This window comes from Silene latifolia, chromosome Y (assembly GCF_048544455.1).
Source record: "Silene latifolia isolate original U9 population chromosome Y, ASM4854445v1, whole genome shotgun sequence".
Taxonomy (NCBI): Eukaryota; Viridiplantae; Streptophyta; class Magnoliopsida; order Caryophyllales; family Caryophyllaceae; genus Silene; species Silene latifolia.
The window spans coordinates 83,044,955-83,063,875 of record NC_133538.1 but is presented as its reverse complement, the minus strand read 5'-3'; the positions used below and the strand labels follow the sequence as shown (position 1 = coordinate 83,063,875).

Genomic DNA, 18,921 nt, shown 5'->3' with positions numbered 1-18,921 from the left:
AGAAGCGTTGTGTGTGTAATAAAGAAGGCAAAAGTAGGAACAAGGGGACTAAAAGGAAAAGGATTGTTACGAGAACAGGATGTGAAGTTAAGGTTAGTTTTAGGAGAATTGATACTGGTGAATATGAAATTTATGATTTTGATGAGGTTCACACACATGCTATGGTTACACCGGCGACAATGATTCATTTGAAACCATCTAGGAATTTGAATCTCTTTCACAAGAAAATGATCATGTGTAATTCAAGAGTAAATCATGGTCCGGTGGATTCATTTAGAATGTTTAAAGAATATGTAAAAGGGTACAAAAATGTTGGGGCTTCTTTAGCAGATTTCAAAAATTTTCAAGGGATGTAAAGAAATATATCAAGGAATATGATGCTGAGATGTTACTGGAGACTTTTATGCAAAAGAAGGCTATGTCTCCATCATTTTATTTCGACTTTGATGTGGATGATGAGAAAAGACTAAGTAAGGTTTTTTGGGCAGATCCAATCTCAATTAAAAACTATGCCCTTTTTGGTGAAGCTGTCTATTTTGATGCTACTTATAACTTCAATGAATATAAATTGGTGTTTTGCCCTTTCACGGGTGTGGACAACCATAAAAGGTGTGTCACTTTTGCGGGTGGTTTGTTAAGAAAGGAAGATGGAGAATCATTTACCTGGTTGTTTGAGAATTTTGTAAAGGCTATGGGTGATTGCTATCCTACTACAATAATAACTGACCAATGCCGAGGCATCAATCAAGCTGTAAAAGATGTGTTTGGTGACAAAACACAACACCGATTTTGCATGTGGCATATAATGAAAAAGCTGCCAGACAAAGTCGGTCCATCAATTTGCCAAAATACAAACTTTTTGAAGGAAATAAATTCTATTGTTTGGGATGGAGAGATTGATACAGAAGAATTTGAATTGAGATGGAAGTCGATACTTTCCTCGTATGAGCTTTCTAATCATGAGTGGCTGAAGTCAATGTTTAACATTCGTGCAAGTTGGATTCCCGCCTACTTTAGAGATATATATCTTGGCGGGATTATGCGCACAACAACTAGGTCAGAATCTGAAAATAGCTTCTTTGGGAATTTCACTAACCCACACCTCACTCTTGTCAAGTTTTGGATGTGTTTCCAATCGGCTATGGATGCTCAGCGATGGAAATATTCTAAGGTGACAGCTGATGATAAAAACTCTTCTCCAAAATGATCAACACCTCTCCTTTTAGAAAAGAAAACTGCTGAATTTTACACAACCACTGTGTTTCATGAATTCCAAGAAGAACTCCAAGCTGCATGTTTTACTTGTGGTCTTTCACCGAGGACAACGGAAGACAACAATGAGCATATTTCAATAATGGACCGTGAGAAAGACAAGGTATACAAAGTTGATTTAAGTGGTAACAAGTTTTCTTGCTCGTATAAAATATTTGAAAGAATCGGGTTACTTTGTAAGCATGTTCTGTGGGTTTTGAAGGATAGAGGGTTTGATGATATACCTAGGGAGTATCTATTAGACAGATGGAGCAAATGTGCAACCTGCCGCCCTATTTTTAATGTTGTTGAAACAACACTCCTAGCTGATTGTCTATCAATAGAAAATCACCAAAGCAAGATAAGTGAATTATGGTCGGAAGTATTTAATTCATTTTCGCTTGTTGAGGATAATGAGGAACTTGGTGATGAGCTGCTTGAACTTCTTCGCAGTTTCAACGAGAAATTGATGATTTCAGTTAAGCGTGGGAAGTCAAAAAACAAGAAAGCTGAAATTGAGATGCTTATTGGGTCAAAAATTCCCACTGAAGCTAGTGTTCTACCACCAGAAAAGTGCAAGAATAAGGGATCGGGAAGACGGATTACTTCAAGTAAGGAAAAGGCAGTACGAGAAAATGCAAAGCCTCTTTGGAAATGTCGTGCTTGTGGTGAAATGACTCATCATGATATTAGAAATTGCCCGAATCGAGTCACTCAAAAGTGATTTCAGTTTGATTTCACTCAGGAAAAGTGCAAGTCGTATTAAAGTATTGCTTAAGGCTTAGTAGTATTTAAGAACTTCTAGAAAAGTATGTAGTATCTGACTCTAAATTGTAGAAGGATTGTCGTGTTGGTTTGCGTACAATGAAGGCTTGTAGTATTGAAAACTTCAAAGGATTGTCACGTTGGTTTACTTTTGTTGGACAATAATAGAAATAACTAGTTTACTGACATTTATGTTTTTGTTCCCTTTTACTGTCCTCTATCTGGTCAGAATAGATTACTAGACGTGTCAATTGGATTGAGTTATTGGGTATTCCAGGGGAGTCAAAACATTTCAAATCGAGTCAATTCATGTCTAGGTCATTGGCTGCTTGATCCTCCATTACATACTTAAACATAAAACATATGTAATATGTTGACAATTAAAGTAGGAAAATGTATTGTAATGAAAACATGATGTTTGCTACTCGAGAGAATTTGGAGAGCCACTATCCTATTCCATCGTCGTCGTCACAAATTACTAACTAAAGAAATTGTAACAAAATTCGATTTGACAACGTGAAGTATCCTCTGCACAGATAACTAATTTTTCATAAAATTGATCTTTATCCAAAGAATCGTCGCTAAAACGAGTTCCAAATCCACTGATGGAGAGCTTCTCCAAAATAGGGGCACTTTTTAACAACCATGTCAAAAAATTCAACGTTCTTTGGTTGAGTCAAACGTCACCCATTTGTAACTCTAAGCGCTTCGCATATTCAACTAGCACAAATGTAACCTTTATATCCCAATCATTATACGGCAGCACAAATGTTAATGATAACACAAAAAGCTCTAAATTGGGAAAATAATGTAAGTTTGGACTACTGTAGATCACTCTCTCCAAGCATGTCAACCACACAACCATAATGAGTCGAGTTTGATGGACAAATTTGAATTTACTTCATTTCGAACTCGTAAATATGTACAAAAACCAATGTTTCAGAATGGTCCAGGAATGTTTGAACAACATAATGTGAATTTGACGATGTTCACAAAGAGAATGAACAACACAATTACAAACAACACCCTAAGAAAACACACTTCAGTATCCACAAATCCAGAGAACTAGATTTCATCCATCTTCTTAAAAAGACCCTAAGGACACCCCTAGCAAAAAACATGAAAAAAGTGACATTAAGTTACTTTAATTTATCAGTAAATAAAAAATAACATGTGTATAAAGCAATCTATAAAATACCCCTAGGGTCTTTTAGATAAACATGCCCTATGTGTATCTACACAGCAGCAGAAGTGTATCTAGAAAACAGAAGATGTGTATCCGCTTTTATTTGAACTGCCCTCTTATCCTCCCTCCTAGGGTCTTTCAGATAAACATGCCCTATGTGTATCTACACAGCAGCAGATGTGTATATAGAAAACAGGAGATGTGTATCCGCTTTTATTTCAACTGCCTTCTTATCCTCGTCCCCCCTCCCACCCCCACCCTCGGTCCCTCCTCCCCTTTTGTTTAGGCAAAACATAGCAAAACGATGGTGCCTTGAAGGTAAAACTATGACTTGTATCAACAACTACGTAGTCTTGATACACAGCAAAGAGACGTGTAACTAGTCTCACATAGATGTGTATCCAGCAGTTTAAGTGAGTGTAACTATCACCCTAATGACATGTTCTATCGCGATAAAATTGTGTATTCATCCACTTATATGCGTGTATCTATCACTGTCTGATATTCAAATTTTACCTTCAGAGTATTTTTCTCCCACTTTAGTAGTTTCAACATAATTTCTCGACGATAAGCAATGATATTCTGCAAAATAAAATGACAGAAATTTAGTTAGAAACACGTAAAATGAAAATTAAAAATAATATGTTGGCTAGGCATTGCTAGTGCTGGTGAAGAATGGCACTCTCCATTAGTTATAGTTACCTTCAGGTTTTGAATTAGACGATTTCATGTGTGAGACCTACTCAATTACTCGTATATATTTTATCTTGTGTGATTGTATACGAGGCTAGTGTGAAAAAAAGGCTAAATATAGTCACGGATCATTTTACTTCTTCCATAGGACACCAAGTTATATATGATTTTATTTAATTAATTTCTTGATTTACCAAATTTTTCAATGTAATACACTGTACAATATAACAAAATTAATTATTAAGTCCATAATGTCCGATATTCTATTGCACCTTCCTGAAACTTCATAACATATAGTCCACAATCATAACTGTTCCGGGTGTAATTCCAGAGCAGTTATTTGTTACCACCCGTGCTTGTAGAATGACGTCTTTGGTTGAATCCTCCTTGCGGTCTCCTGAAACGATGAACAAACTGAGGGCTCGGCTTTGGACCGAGCGAACTCACTCCGACGCTCAAGTCAGTAAACTTAGAGGGATAAGTTGTTACTTGGCGAAGTATATATTATAGAGAGATAAGGAAGATATTACCAAATGAATAGTGATTCTTTGGTTAAATTGTGGATCCTCTCCTCAATGAGGGTTGAGGAGTATTTATAGACTTTCACCTTTTGTCACGTAGTGGCCAAGTGGCCAAGTGGCTAGCAGGTGGAAAGACCGATGTACCCTCGGCCGAGGGACCCATGGCAGGCCGGGCGGCCCCGATGACTCGCCGAGGGGTCTTAGATATGAGTTCGCGGATATGTCCCCTACTGGCTAGTTGTCCTAGCCGAGGCACAAGAGACAGCCGACAGTCTGCGTTTTAGGCTATCTAAGTCGTTGACTTGCTGTGGATATCTTTGTCCTTGCTCAATGTGTTGACTCGGTCAGCGGGTGCAGAATATGCCCCATCAATTTGCCCCCAGCGTAGTCTATGCCGTGGCATGGGCTCCGATGTGTGTTGAGCGTATATTCTGCGTAAAGATGAATTTTTCGCCCCGCTTCTTCTACCTCGGCTTGGTTCTGCTTAGGCCGTACCATATCCCCCCTTCGCATGGATGTGTAAAGGGCATCCGATGTGGGAAAGAAAGTGACGCTAGCCGAGACCAGGGTTGAGAGTGCCGGTTGTTTTTGATTGCCCCCGGCCGGTGCTAACTAGCTTGGTTGATCATGTGGCCGGCGGAGAACAGACGCTTAGGAATTTGTTGAAGAAGATGAATAGGCAGAGAGATATGAAGGGGCGTGTTGAAGACGCTTGGTCACTGTTGCATTGATTGACGTTCAATCAAGCTGTTGCAACGATTGACATTCCGTGGTTGCATGTCCGACACGTGTCCGTTCGATTGGTCGACGTTTTATGGGTCAGGCGTGCCCGATTGGTCCTTCTTCATGGGCTTTCCCCTATAAATAGGGCAGTTAGTCCCAGAAATTGGCCACCAATTTCATTCTCTCTAAAATTTCTTCTTTTTAGCCCTCTTTGACGAAACTTCTCTCTAGCTTTTTAATCGTTACCCGGCGTAGCACTTTTCTTCAAGGTAAACAAACAAATTTTTTAACTTTTTCATTGTTAAGTTTTCGTTGTGAATCATGTCTTCTGCTGATGCCGGTCCTAGTAACCGTGCGCCGGGGGGTTCCCCGTCGCGTCTTGACGAAGAGGAGGCACTGGCCGCCATCCCGCTAAGGTCCGGGGGTCCTAGGTCTCCTTCTCCCGAAGTTGACCCGAAAGTTTTGGAGGGTTGGGAGGATGATGACGAGGCTGATGAAGACTTTGATGGTGACGGTGAGGAAAGGATTCATTCTGGTGATGTGAGGCCGCATCTCCTGGATCACGGCGAGGCCTGCATGACTGGTCTTGACCGTGCCTGGACCAATAAATTCGCCAGTTGTTCTGGTGAAACTCTTTTCGAGGGTCATTTTTCCTTCGGTGAGGGGTACAAAATTGTTATCCCTGAGGAGGGTCAAGCGGTCTGTTGCCCTCCCCCGGGTCACATCGGCGTATATATTAGGCACCTGGAGTATGGGCTCCGGTTTCCTTTGAATGAATACGTCACGGCCATCATCAAAGCTATGAACGTCGCTGTGGCTCAACTGCATCCGTTGGCCATTAGGACGATAGTTGGCTTCGTGTGGCTCTGTCTCTTTAAGGGGGAGGCCCCTACGGTTAACTTATTCCGCCGGCTTCATCATCTTCGCCATCGACCCCGGTAAAGTGGGGTGGTACGGCGTGCGGATGGAGTCGGGCTACGCTTCCGTTGATAAGCTTTCCTCCGCAAGGACCGGAAAGAGCGGTGGGTGTACGTTAAGGTGCCGGATGACTATCCGCCGCCCGGTCCTTCCAAAGACCAAGTCAACTTGCGGTGCGAGAGTAAGGGGGAGCGTGAAAAATGGGTCTCCTGGAGTAAGCTCAAGATGGACGCCGTAGGGTTCCTCTTAATGCGGATGAAGAGGGCGATGCACTGTTTGATCCGAGAAGGGATGGGTGCCCCGACTCGGATTATTCTTCGGATGAGCCGCTTTGCCGCGTCGTGCTCGCTCATACCGGCCCTCAACCGGGGTGAGTAGGGTCGGTGTGAGGCCCATCTTTGCCTGTTATGCTCCTGTTTTTAGAGCTTTGTTTTACTTCTTTTATGTAACTCTTGTCTGGTTTCTTGCAGACCGGTTTGGCCAGGATCTCTCTGAGGGGACCTTGAAGAGGTTAGGGCTTGATAAGGACGGGAAGGTCGTTCAGCGGCATCCTCAGGCCGACGCGCGTGATCGTAGACTGGCTCCCAACGAACTCATGGACAAGCAGCTGAAGGCACTGGATCCGGCGGCGGCTCAAGCACGGGTTCTCGGAGGCGTGCGAAAAGAAAACCAAAGCGGCGTCCGGTCTGTGTCGGCGACGGCGTCGATCCCAACTCCCTCTTCAACCCCAACGGTCCAGAAGGAGCACGTGGAGGTCATCGATGTCTCCGAGGAGGTGGTGACCGTTGCGAAGGGCCCTCCTCCTCCAAAGAAGAGAAAAGAGCCACTGCCGGCTTCTACCGTTGCCGGGGAAAAGAATGATTCACCCGGTCCTTCATCTAAGAAGGTTCGGACTGGTACGGACCTAACCTGTGGTTCAGACTTAGCTGGTTCATTATGCATTCCCGATGACAGACTCTCTGATGTGTCAATGAATGTTGACATGGATGCGCTGTGTGAATTTTTTGTAGATCCGCCGTCGGCAGCCGTTCTCACTGAGTGGCAATTAGAGAAGCAGCCTGAGAAGGCGGGTGACCGAAATGTCACCATTGACTCCTCACTCCAGAAGGTTCCCCCCGCCGAGCTTGTGGCAGAGGGGACGAGAATATACACGAGGTTGGCGAAGTGGACTCAACTAGCCGGCTCCCACATTATGGAGCAAGAAAAGGCCATGGCCCAGGCTGCGCCACTGATCGAACGGCTTAAGCTTGATCTTTCCGCTGCAAAGGGGGAAGCCGGGAAGGCTAAGCTTGACCTCCTTGCTGCTCGGAAGCGTGTGGAGGAAGCTGAGAAGCTGCTATTGGCCGAGAGGGCCAAAGTTGAGGCTGCTGATGCCACCTCTGCCAAGTTGCTGGAGGAGCGGGACAGGTATAAGGGCGGCTACGACGCCGTTGTTGCCAAGAGGGAAGAATGGAGGGAAATGTATTTGGCTCAGTCGGAGGCACATAGGGACACTAGGGCTGTCCTTTCCCAAAGGGAGAAAGATATTGAGATGCTTCAAACTGAGATCATCCCTAACATATGCGCTCAATTCCGGGATCAGGCCGAGGAAGCGACCAGGGAGGCAATCAAGAGGCTCATTCCTGAAGGCTCCTTCCCGTGGGAAAAATTTGAACAGCTTTCTGGATGAGATGGCCGATCTTTGCGGAAAAAGCGGCGCGGAAAAGGCGGAGGCGGCGAAGGCGGCTCAGATAGCCGAGGCCAAGGCGGCCTACGATGCAAAGGTGAAGGAGGCCAAAGAGGAGGCCGAAAGGTCAAGGCACGTGGAAATGACGAGCTTTCCTGGGGGTGGCCACCGAAGATGATGTCGCTTGCTACCGATGGTGGGCGCAACAAGCGTAGGGAGACGGGCGGTCGTCACCGGACTCACCCGGCGTCTCGATAGCTTTTCTTTGTTCGGGGCCAACCATCGAGCCTTTCCTCCCTGCCATCTTTTGGCGCTTCAAATGTCGTGTCTGTAACCTTTTGCTTTTCTTTTCCTTGTTTTTGTAAAACTTTGGTAGGTTGGGTTTTGGCTTATCTCTATGGGGACGGCCGTCGTCTGTATCCTTCTCATTTGTAAACTGTTATCATTTTTAATAAGAGTTTGCTTATTTTGCCTCTGGCTTGGCCGAGGTCTTCTCTTGTCTTCTTGCGTTATTAATTGAGCGCTTCTCATCTTTACCTTCGGCTTGGCCGAGGTAGCTAGAATGCGTATCTCAACTGCGTTTAACGTCTTTTTCTTGAACATGTTAGCATGTTGGTCGCTTCCTCTTTCACTCTCGGTCTAGCCGAGGCGTCGGAATTGCGCTTCCCAACCGCCGTTGTGAACATGTTAGCGTATCGACCGTTGTGTCCTCTGCCAGGCCTTCGGTTGGCCGAGGCGACTAGAGGTTACGGCGCGACAGCGTTCGTTAGCGTATCGACCGTTGTGTCCCCTGCCAGGCCTTCGGTGGGCCGAGGCGACTAGGGGTTACGGCGCGACAGCGTTCGTTAGCGTATCGACCGTTGTGTCCCCTGCCAGGCCTTCGGTGGGCCGAGGCGACTAGAGGTTACAGCGCGACAGCGTTCGTATCTGTCAACTGCGTTGGTAGTGACTGCCGTGGCGTCTACTTCTTGGGGTGACTGCCCGGCTTGGGCCGTGGCGTCTACCTCGATATGACTGCGGAGGGGATAAACACTTTGATGGAAAAATTGGGTGATTCTTCATTAGATGTAAACATGCGTTGGGGTCCCAACAATTGTTTTGGACACCTCCGCCGCTACACAAAGTATTTCCTGAGATTGTCAGTGTTCCAATGGCTCATCAAAGGCACACCCTCCATGTCGGTCAGCCGGTATGTACCCGGCCTCATTTCTTCAACCACTTTGTAGAGACCCTCCCAGTTGGCCGTTAGTTTACCATGAATGTTTCCTTTGTTGGTGGCGGCCGACTTTCTTAGGACTAGATCCCCTACTTTCAAATCCCTTTTGTGGACTCTCCGGTTGTAAGCTCTTCTCATTCGGTTTTGGTATACTGCCAAGTTAAGGCGTGCTGTATCTCGGCTTTCTTCGACCAGGTCTAGGGAGGTTCTTAAGCCTTCCTCATTTTCAACCGGGTTAAAGGTGGCCGTTCTGAATGTCGGCACCGTTGCTTCAATTGCGGGGATCGCCGGACCCGTAGACTAAGTGGAATGGATGCACCCGCCGCTTCTTTCTCCGTGGTTCGCAGGGACCACAGACGCCGGGTAGTTCATCGGCCCATCTTCCCTTTAGGTCTTCGACTGTCTTCTTCAAACCGTTGAGGATTGTTTTATTGGTCGCCTCTTTGTCCATTGCTCGTGGGTGGCAGATGGAGGAGTATGCAAATTTGATACCAAGTTCCTCCAGCCAGCTCATTATTGTGTCGCTCCAAAACTCTCGGCCGTGGTCGAATACCATGACTTGGGGTAACCCAAAACGAGTTAGGACATTTTCCCAGATTACCTTTCTTACGACCGCCGTCGTCTTCGCAGGTACTGCTACAGCTTCAACCCATTTGGTGAAGTAGTCAACGGCGACAATCAAGAACTTTGTTCCGCCGGATGCCGTTGGAAATGGCCCTAGTAGATCCATCCCCCACTGTGCAAAAGGAAGGGGACTAAGTACCGGCTGCAGGTCTCGGGATGGCGCATGTATCACCGGAGCATGCATTTGACAGTTGTTGCACTTTTTGGTTTTGGCTCTAGAATCCGCAAGCATGGTGGGCCAGAAGTAGCCGGCTCGGAGAGCTTTGTGGGCTAGTGTTCTTGCCCCCATGTGATGGCCGCAGATGCCTTCGTGAATTTCTCACAAGATTAGCTCCGCTCTACGGGCCGACACATTTCAAGAGTGGCCTCGTCACGGACCTCCTGTACAATTCCCCTTCAAACACCAAGTACCTTGCTGCGATCCTCTTTATCTTCTGCGAGAGACTGCGGTCCTCCGGTAATTCGTTTGTCAATTTGTATTTCATTATCGGAGTCATCCACGTCGTCTCGGTCTCTATGTTACCTACCATGCCGACGGCCTCAGTAATGCTCTTGGCATTCCTGATGTCCACCAGCACGGTTTGGCTGACATTCTTGATGGTTGAACTGGCAAGCTTCGAGAGAGCGTCGGCTCGGTTGTTCTCAGACCTGGGAATGCATTGTATCTGAAAAGATTTCAACTTTGAGGTGTCAGCTTTTACCCTTTCCAGGTATCTTACCATTCCGTCGTCTCGAGTCTCGTACTCTCCTCTGATTTGATTAGCCACTAAAAGTGAATCTGTTTTCAAAATGATGTGCTCCGCCCCGGCAGCTCTAGCTAGCTCGACTCCGGTTATCACCGCCTCGTATTCGGATTCGTTGTTTGAGGCCGTGAAGGTAAATTTCAAGGCGTACTCAAACTCGTCCCCGTTTGGGCTGATGATAAGTATGCCGGCTCCTGAGCTGTTCGTCGTGGAGGACCCGTCGGTGTATACCTCCCATACTCCGGGGTTTTGCTCTTTTTGGTATGTGCACTCGGCCAGGAAATCTGCCAGTGCATGTCCCTTTATCGAGGGCCCCGGCTTGTACTGAATGCCGAAGCCGGATAGCTCTACTGCCTATTTGATGAGCCTGTCGGATTGCTCAAATTTTTCCAATGCTTTCTCCAATGGCTGGTCGGTTAAGACCGTCACGGTATGTGCGTCGAAGTAGGGTTTCAGTTTCCTTGCGGCGACGACAACAGCGAAGGCTGCTTTTTCAATCAGCGGGTAATTTCTCTCGGCGGGCAACAACGTATGGCTGACAAAGTAGATTGGGTGCTGCTGCTTGTCCTCTTCTCTGACGATTACGGCGCTGACCGTGGCCGAGGTAACTGCTATGTACAGATATAGCGTCTCCCCAAAGATCGGCCGGACGGGGTTGGGAGAGTCCGAAGATGAGCTTTCGGTTGCTTGAAAGTCGTGCTCGCTCCTCCCCAGTGAAGTCTTTATTCCCCTTCAACACCTTGAAGAATGGGGTGCTCTTGTCGGCTGACCGAGAGATGAAACGGGCTAGAGCCGCCATCCTCCCGGTCAGCATCATAACCTCTTTTCGATTCCTCGGCTCCGGCAGGTCTAGGATTGCTTGGACTTTGTCTGGATTGGCATCAATTCCCCCGGCGCGACAAGTACGCCGAGGAACTTACCCGCCGGACACCGAAGTTGCATTTCATTGGGTTGAGCTTCATCTTGTATTTCCTTAGTGAACAAAATGTCTCGTGTAAATCGGCTAAGTGCTCATTTGTCGGACTTGCTTTTTACAATAGCATCGTCGACGTAAGCCTCAATGTTCCGCCCTTTTTGATTTTGGAACACTTTGTCCACCAGCCTTGTGTAAGTTGCGTCGGCGTTCTTCAAACCAAACGGCATCATTTTGTACATGTATGTGCAGTTAGCGGTGATGAATGCGCATTTAGGCATGTCTTCCTCGGCCATGAATACCTGATGATACCCTGAGAAGGCGTTCAGCAGGCTCAGCATAGTGTACCCTTCCGTCGCGTCAATTAAACTATCTATTCGAGGCAAGGGATAGCAATCTTTTGGGCATGCTTTATTAAGATTGGTAAAATCTACACACATCCTCCACGCCCCCGACGACTTCCTCACCATTACGACATTAGCTAACCACTCAGGATAAGTACAAGGCATGATGAAGCCCGCCGCCCAAGAATTTATCTACCTCGGCTTTGATGGCCTCATCCTTCTACCGAGGAGTTCCTCATCCTTTGCTTGACGGGGCGAGCGGTGGGGAGTACGTTCAGCTTGTGAACAATTACCTCCCGCCACGCCCGGCATCTCGGCCGCCGAGTAGGCGAAGACGTCTTTGTTCTTCCTCGCAGTCTAGTAGAGCGGCCCCCGATTTTGGCTCCAGTGTTGACACCGATAGTCACGGTGCGCCCTGGGTCAATTTCCACCTCTTCAGTCTCGGCTCCCTCGACCATGCCGATAGTTGAATCCACGAGGTTGCCCTCCTGTTGTAAGGATGGGCTCTTCCCCTTCTCTGACTTTTTTGACACTTTGAGGGACTGCATGTTGCATCCTTTGGCAGATATCTGGACGTTGACCACCTCGTCCTTCTCGTCCTTGGAGATGAGCTTATGCGCTTCCCCCCGGTCCGAGACATACATCAGTGTCAGGGCCCGTATGGACATTACTGCGTCGGCCTCGCTCAGAGTGACTCGGCCTATGAGAACGTTGTAGGAGGACGAGCCGTCAATGACCACGAACTCAGCTAGGACATTCTTAGCCGCATTCCCCTCGCCGAACATCACTGGCAGTCTGATTGACCCGAGGGGTACCAGGCCGGCCCCGGAGAAACTGTATAGCGGATTGGTGCAGGGGCTCAAGTTTTCAACCTTCAGACCGAGGTTGAGAAAGCACTCCCTGAACATGATGTTCGTGTAGGCGCCTGTGTCAATCAGGCACCTCTTGACTCCTCCAAGTGGACTACGAGCGGGTCGCTGTGAGGGGCGATGACTCCCTCGTAGTCCTTCTTTCCAATAGTTATGTCGGGGATGTTGGAAGCGGGGATCGCTGTTTTGGGCACAAAGTTGATGGCCTGATACAGCTCGTTCAGGTGCCGTTTGTGCCCATGAGCGGACCCACCTTTCTCGTTGTCCCCGATAACAACATGGATTACTCCTATCCGTTCAAAGACGGATTTCATATTCGAGCCGCCGGCATCAGTCTTTTGGCCTTTGGCGACATATTTGTCGAGGCTCCCCTTCCGGATCAGCTCTTCGATGGCATTCTTCGAGATGCGGCAGCTCGATTAAGTGGCTATGGTGTGGCCATGGTACTCACAGTACTGGCTCGTGTCACCGTCACTCCTCGGCCTGGGAGGCCTTTCCCACTTCTGACCCTCGTTCTTGCTCAGGGCGAAGACCTCGGCAGCAGACACAACCAGGGGGGTGTGATCATTGTACCGCTTCTGGTAGTACGTTTCCGAACTCCCCCCGGCGCCCACCGAGTTCTGTTTCCTGGGGGACCTGTCAGACCGTGACCTATTATTGTCACGGCGTCTTTCATCCGGGTTGTCCTCCCGGCGGCTCTTACTCTCTGAGTGCCCGGCCTCGTCGGGGCCTACCCAGGTTTTGTGGTAGTCCTCCACCTTAATGGCTTGATCGGCCATCTTCCTGGCGGAGTCTAGGTTCAGGCCGCCGCACTTGATGAGCTCATTTTTTAAGTCTCCTCTCGGGAGGCCTTTCATCAGTGCGAAGGCCGCCGCGATTCATTGTTCGGCTCACGAATGGCCGAACCTTGGCGTCGAACCTTTTCACATAGCTTCGGAGAGACTCGCCTCCCTCCTGCCTGAGAGTCAGGAGGTCCGATGTCTCGACGGCCCTCCTCTTGTTGCAAGAATATTGGGCTAAAAATATGTCCTTTAGGTCGGCGTAACAGTATATCGACCCATCGGGTAGCCCCTTGTACCAACTTTGTGCCATCCCCTGCAGAGTCGTAGGGAAGACTCGGCACCAAACCTCATCAGGCTGCTCCCACACCGACATGTGAGACTCGAAAGCCTCGGCGTGGTCGGTTGGGTCGCCTTCTCCTTTGTAAGATATGGGTGGCAACTTTAGCTTGGGCGGCACCGGGACCTCTAGGACGTAGGCGCTGAGGGGCTGTCTGACCACGTGTTGAACGACACGCGGCGATCGGCTCCTCACATCCCTAGTCCGGCTCCTCTCCCCGTGGCGGGAAGGGCTTCTTCTCCGACTCTGGTGAGTCGGACTTCTTCTCCGACTCTGATGAGTCGGACTTCTTTCACTTCTCTGGGGCAGGCCTCGTCGGTGCTGCGGCGACACCGTCCTCCCGCGAGTGCGGGAAGGACTCAGGTCTACCACAAGCGCTCTGGGCTCCCCCGGCGTCTTGACAGGGCCAGCTTCTTCCAGTGCTCCGTTCAAGTCTCTTGGAGTCACATTCTGGGACCTGGTCTCCTGGACGGGTTCCGCCGCTCTTGTTGGTGTGATAGTGTGAGCCGGCGTACTACCAATTAGGTCCAGGAGTAGCTTCAGTTTTGCTGCATCAACCATATGTTCCATGATGGTGACCTGGTTGGCGGGCAGCGGCGTATCTGGTATTATTGGCATCCCGTACTCCGGTTGAATTACTCGGCCGGTGGAGGGCTGCGCAACTCCAGAATTGTGGACGGTATCATCTTGGTAAAACTCGGTTTCGTCAGTCACGAATACCTCTTGTTGTTTTGACATCTTCTTAGCTTGTTGGGTGGGTTTTTGTTTTGTGTTTTTTTTTTTTGTTTGGGAATGAATGTGACTAGCTTCTAGTATCTCTCCCCACAGACGGCGCCAATTGTTCCGGGTGTAATTCCAGAGCAGTTATTTGTTACCACCCGTGCTTGTAGAATGACATCTTTAGTTGAATCCTCCTTGCGGTCTCCTGAAACGATGAACAAACTGTGGGCTCGGCTTTGGACCGAGCGAACTCACTCCGACGCTCAAGTCAGTAAACTTAGAGGGATAAGTTGTTACTTGGCGAAGTATATATTGTAGAGAGATAAGGAAGATATTACCAAATGAATAGTGATTCTTAGGTTAAATTGTGGATCCTCTCCTCAATGAGGGTTGAGGAGTATTTATAGACTTTCACCTTTTGTCACGTAGTGGCCAAGTGGCCAAGTGGCTAGCAGGTGGAAAGACTGATGTACCCTCGGCCGAGAGACCCATGGCAGGCCGGCGGGCCCTGATGACTCGCCGCCGAGGGGTCTTAGATATGAGTTCGCGGATATGTCCCCCGGCTGGCTAGTTGTCCTAGCCGAGGCACAAGAGACAGGCCGAGAGGCTGCGTCGGTTAGGCTTTCTAAGTCGTTGACTTGCTGTGGATATCTTTGACCTTGCTCAATGTGTTGACTCGGTCAGCGGGTGCAGAATATGCCCCATCAATAACCACACAAAATACAGTGAGAGATTGAAAACTGCAATCTGTTATAGAGACAAATTGGAATTCCATACTGCCATCAAATATATAAAAATCAAAATGGAGATATTAAAGAAAACTTACGTGTTTTCTTGTTGAGGTACATTCACATTAACAGAAGGAAACAAGATGATGCCCTATAGATGATTGTAACCAATGTGGTGGTCGAACTGATTTGCAACATGGAATACTTTTGAATGACAAACAATCATCAAAATAGTAATAGCTTAATTCAATCATAACTGATAATAACAAAGCATAAATATAACAAGAGTAGAGTCCATACGATATCCTCCACATAAGAATTATACTCCTCCATATCGTCTTTATTTTCTGTATTTGGCATGCATGAGTCCAAAATATAATTTTCCTGCTTCTTGATGTCAGACATACAAGCTAACCAATGATTACCATTTTTGCCAATCGTGAAAAAAACCTACAAAGATAAAAAGTCAAAAATGAATTGTCAAAAACAAAGTTGACTTCATTCCGAAATAGCCACAAATACACCAACAAAAGAGTATTCGGGAAGGGGAGGTTACACCAACAATAGACACTCCAACACTTCAACAAAAAAAGGTAGGTTCACAAACACTCCTTTAAATAATTTACTTTATCAATAGTTGCTCCATTTTCAGGCTTGTAGTACATCTTAAGATGAGGGCACCAGACAATGTTTCCATTCTTAGGACTTAATGAGGGCATAGCATACTGGAAATAAAAAAATTGGGTTAGATATGAACTACTAATACATCAGAAAGGTGTATTTTTGAATCTGAATCAACAAGTATATCTTAATTACCTACCTGCACTGTTGATGGCAAGTTGAGAATATCATTTCTATCGTATGTGCACATCACACCATACATATCAAGCACCTACATATTAAGGATCATATTCTAAAAATGTCACACATACATCAGTATAAATATAAATAACAAAAAATAAATGTCTATGTACTTACCAAATCCATTACCAGTGACGATTTTGCAAACTTTACATTGCTTTTAGACACACTCCCATCCACTCAGTTTGCACAAGAATCTAATTTAAACTACATATGAATATAATTAGAACAAAGTGCATCGACAAAATTAATTGTACAAATATGTTATCAATTTAACAATTTACTTGATGTCTTTACCCCTGTTCATTACAACACAAAGCAGTTCCGTGTCTGTAAGTTTACGTTGACATTGACGTTGTGAGTGTCTTCTATTTTGGAACTCTTGGTCAACTGCTTGAAATCTAGAAAATCGGTGTCAAATCAAACAATTATATTTATCGCCCACTATTGAGTACTAAACACAAAGATGCAGCTTCTGATAAGTACAACTTCATTCAAATGTTTTCTGATTATATTTAATAAAGGAATAGAAGGATACCTCATATCCAAACACAAAGATCCAGCTTGTGATAAGACTTTATCCTTCAGTTGATTACCGTTGAAACTAATAAGGTTATTTTCAGTCGTTTGCCTTAGTCAAAATAAATCCTAAACTACTACTAACAAGATAGCTAGCGGTAAGTCAAGGTCGAATCCACAGGGAGGCTAGTTAATTTATCTAGTTTGTTTATATTTAGATCGTCTTAAAGTAACCAATTTTGGGGGTTTGGTTGATTTCTTTTCTAGCAACTAATAACAAAGTAAATAAAAGATGAATAACAATAATATTAAAAAGTCTAGGGATTCGGGTGCACTAGGTAGTCATACGGGGTGTGATTTAATTCATTGATAGAGCTAATTATGTTGTTTAAGGTTATATGATCGGTCGATTCAGTATTCCTTTAGATCTAATTTAACATGCAATCGCTATCATTAAATTATCCCTATTCAGTTATCGTGGCCTTTATTGATTCTAACCCAGTCGGTGAAAGTCTCAATTCGCTATACTAGTCAATTAACCTTGGCCAGTAATTAATTTACTAGATGAAGAACAATAACATGAACAACAATAAATAAGCAATTCTAAATATCAATTCATCAATATTAATCCCCTTTTAACAACCTAGATTCCCCTTCTCCCTAGATGATAAGATTAGCTACTCATGCTAATAACAATAACAACAATAACAATATAAGAAGGCATAATTAAGAACATAATAGATGAACAATAATGATTGAGTAATTATTAAAGAAAGATTGATACCGTAATAAGGGAATGTTTAGATCCAGAAGCAAGAACAATAATTAAACTAAACTAAATATTCTAAGAGAGTTTTTAAAGGAATTCTCCTAAACCTACGGAAAATAAGACGTCCAATAAATTAGGGTACGACTTTGGGTATTTATAATAAAATGTAACCGACTTAAGGAAATTTGCGGAAACTATGGAAATAAGAGGTTCCTAGATCGAGCCCCACTGTACTCGATCGAGTGACCTAGTTCCTCGATCGAGCCCGGTCATAGTTGATCGAGGCACCAACCATTTTCAGCTCCTTTCTTCGTGTTTTCTTCTTAACTTCTCTTCCTTCATTCTTATGGATTCTCGTGCCATGCTTCGTGTATTCTTCCATGCCTACTGCACAATGCCCATTTCATTCCTTTGTTCCTCAAATGCATCATTCCTGCATTAATCATCAAATGGCAGAAGTATCGACATTCTAACATAAAAGGTATGTAAATGATATAAACTAGCACGAAATCGTATCAAAAGCATTTAAGGGGAGGCATAAATATGTATATAATTATGACTCATCAAACTCCCCCAAACCATCCCTTTGCTTGTCCTCAAGCAAAGCAACACACAATACAAAAGGCAATCATACAAATGGCGAATAAACAACTCAGACCTAATGTTTAATGCACATTCAAATCCCAAGCTATCCATATCTGTAACGAAGCAATGACCAAAGTGTACCAATAAAACAAATTCAAAGGTACGGGAAATGGAAAACGTAGCTCAAGTCTTAAGTCACCATATATAGACAAATTCCAAATACCTTTCGATCTTGCAAGACAAATTAGTCGGATTCTCGCAGATTCAATCATGCACTCATAAGTATGTAAGGGTGAGTTATATGTAAAGATAGAAAGAAGTAGCAACACTCACTCAACTTAGAAACATGCATGCAATCTAATGTGATAGAGATTTCCCCAACTAATATACAATCACCATGTAGACAAAAGTACATGTATCAAGGACAATAAGGGTGGCAAATGGGTTAAAGGTATAGAAATGGTTTGTGCCAAAGCACGTTATGGATATGTGGAGCTAAGACGGTAGTCGCAGCGCTAAACAAATATCAAAACCAAATCTATGATAATACAAATGAACCCAACTTAGAGAAATGATCTCAACTTTATAACACATGAGAGCTAACAAACTACTCTCCAAATATGCATTCGACTCTAACAACCATTTTTTTGATCCTTGACAAATCAAATGAAGCAATCAATTTCTTTTCTTTTCTTTCTTTTCCAATTCCTTTTTTCAATTTTTTTCTCTCTTTTTTTTTCTTTTTTTTTTCTTTTGCTTCATATTTTTCTTCTTTCAATACAAAGATACAACACAATTGTTAAATAATTCTACTACACCCACAATTGACAATAATAGTCCCAACCCCAACCATAGTAGTAAAATAGACAATGATAAACAAGCAACAACAACTGTCCCGAAAAGGTAGGCAAATTCTTGAATTGTAGCTCATAAGATGTAGGACATAGAACGGCTACAAGGGTTCAAACAGGCTAACAAAAGGGTAATGTATGGCTTATTTGAACAATAAGAACCGCCTATCCACATGTACTTAGTCAAATAAAAGAAATAAAAGTATCAAGAAACCAACGTCACACTTATGCAGTTTGATATTACATATTCCACAAAGAGAAACCACACTCAAGCCTATTTGACAATGAGACCAGTTTATTGATGTTCCTGGCTTAGGAAGCTCTATAGACCTCATAA

At 45.1% G+C, this 18,921-nt stretch overlaps 2 protein-coding genes across 2 annotated transcripts; both read left to right on the top strand.

Moving 5' to 3' along the window:
• Positions 1 to 385: 385 nt before the first annotated feature.
• Positions 386 to 1,207, top strand: LOC141628423 (protein FAR1-RELATED SEQUENCE 5-like). Its single transcript, XM_074441569.1, has one exon. It carries the CDS (start codon positions 386 to 388, stop codon positions 1,205 to 1,207), a length of 822 nt encoding a protein of 273 aa, XP_074297670.1.
• A 147-nt stretch (positions 1,208 to 1,354) lies between these two features.
• Positions 1,355 to 1,975, top strand: LOC141628422 (uncharacterized). Its single transcript, XM_074441568.1, has one exon. It carries the CDS (start codon positions 1,355 to 1,357, stop codon positions 1,973 to 1,975), a length of 621 nt encoding a protein of 206 aa, XP_074297669.1.
• The last annotated feature ends 16,946 nt before the right edge of the window (positions 1,976 to 18,921 follow it).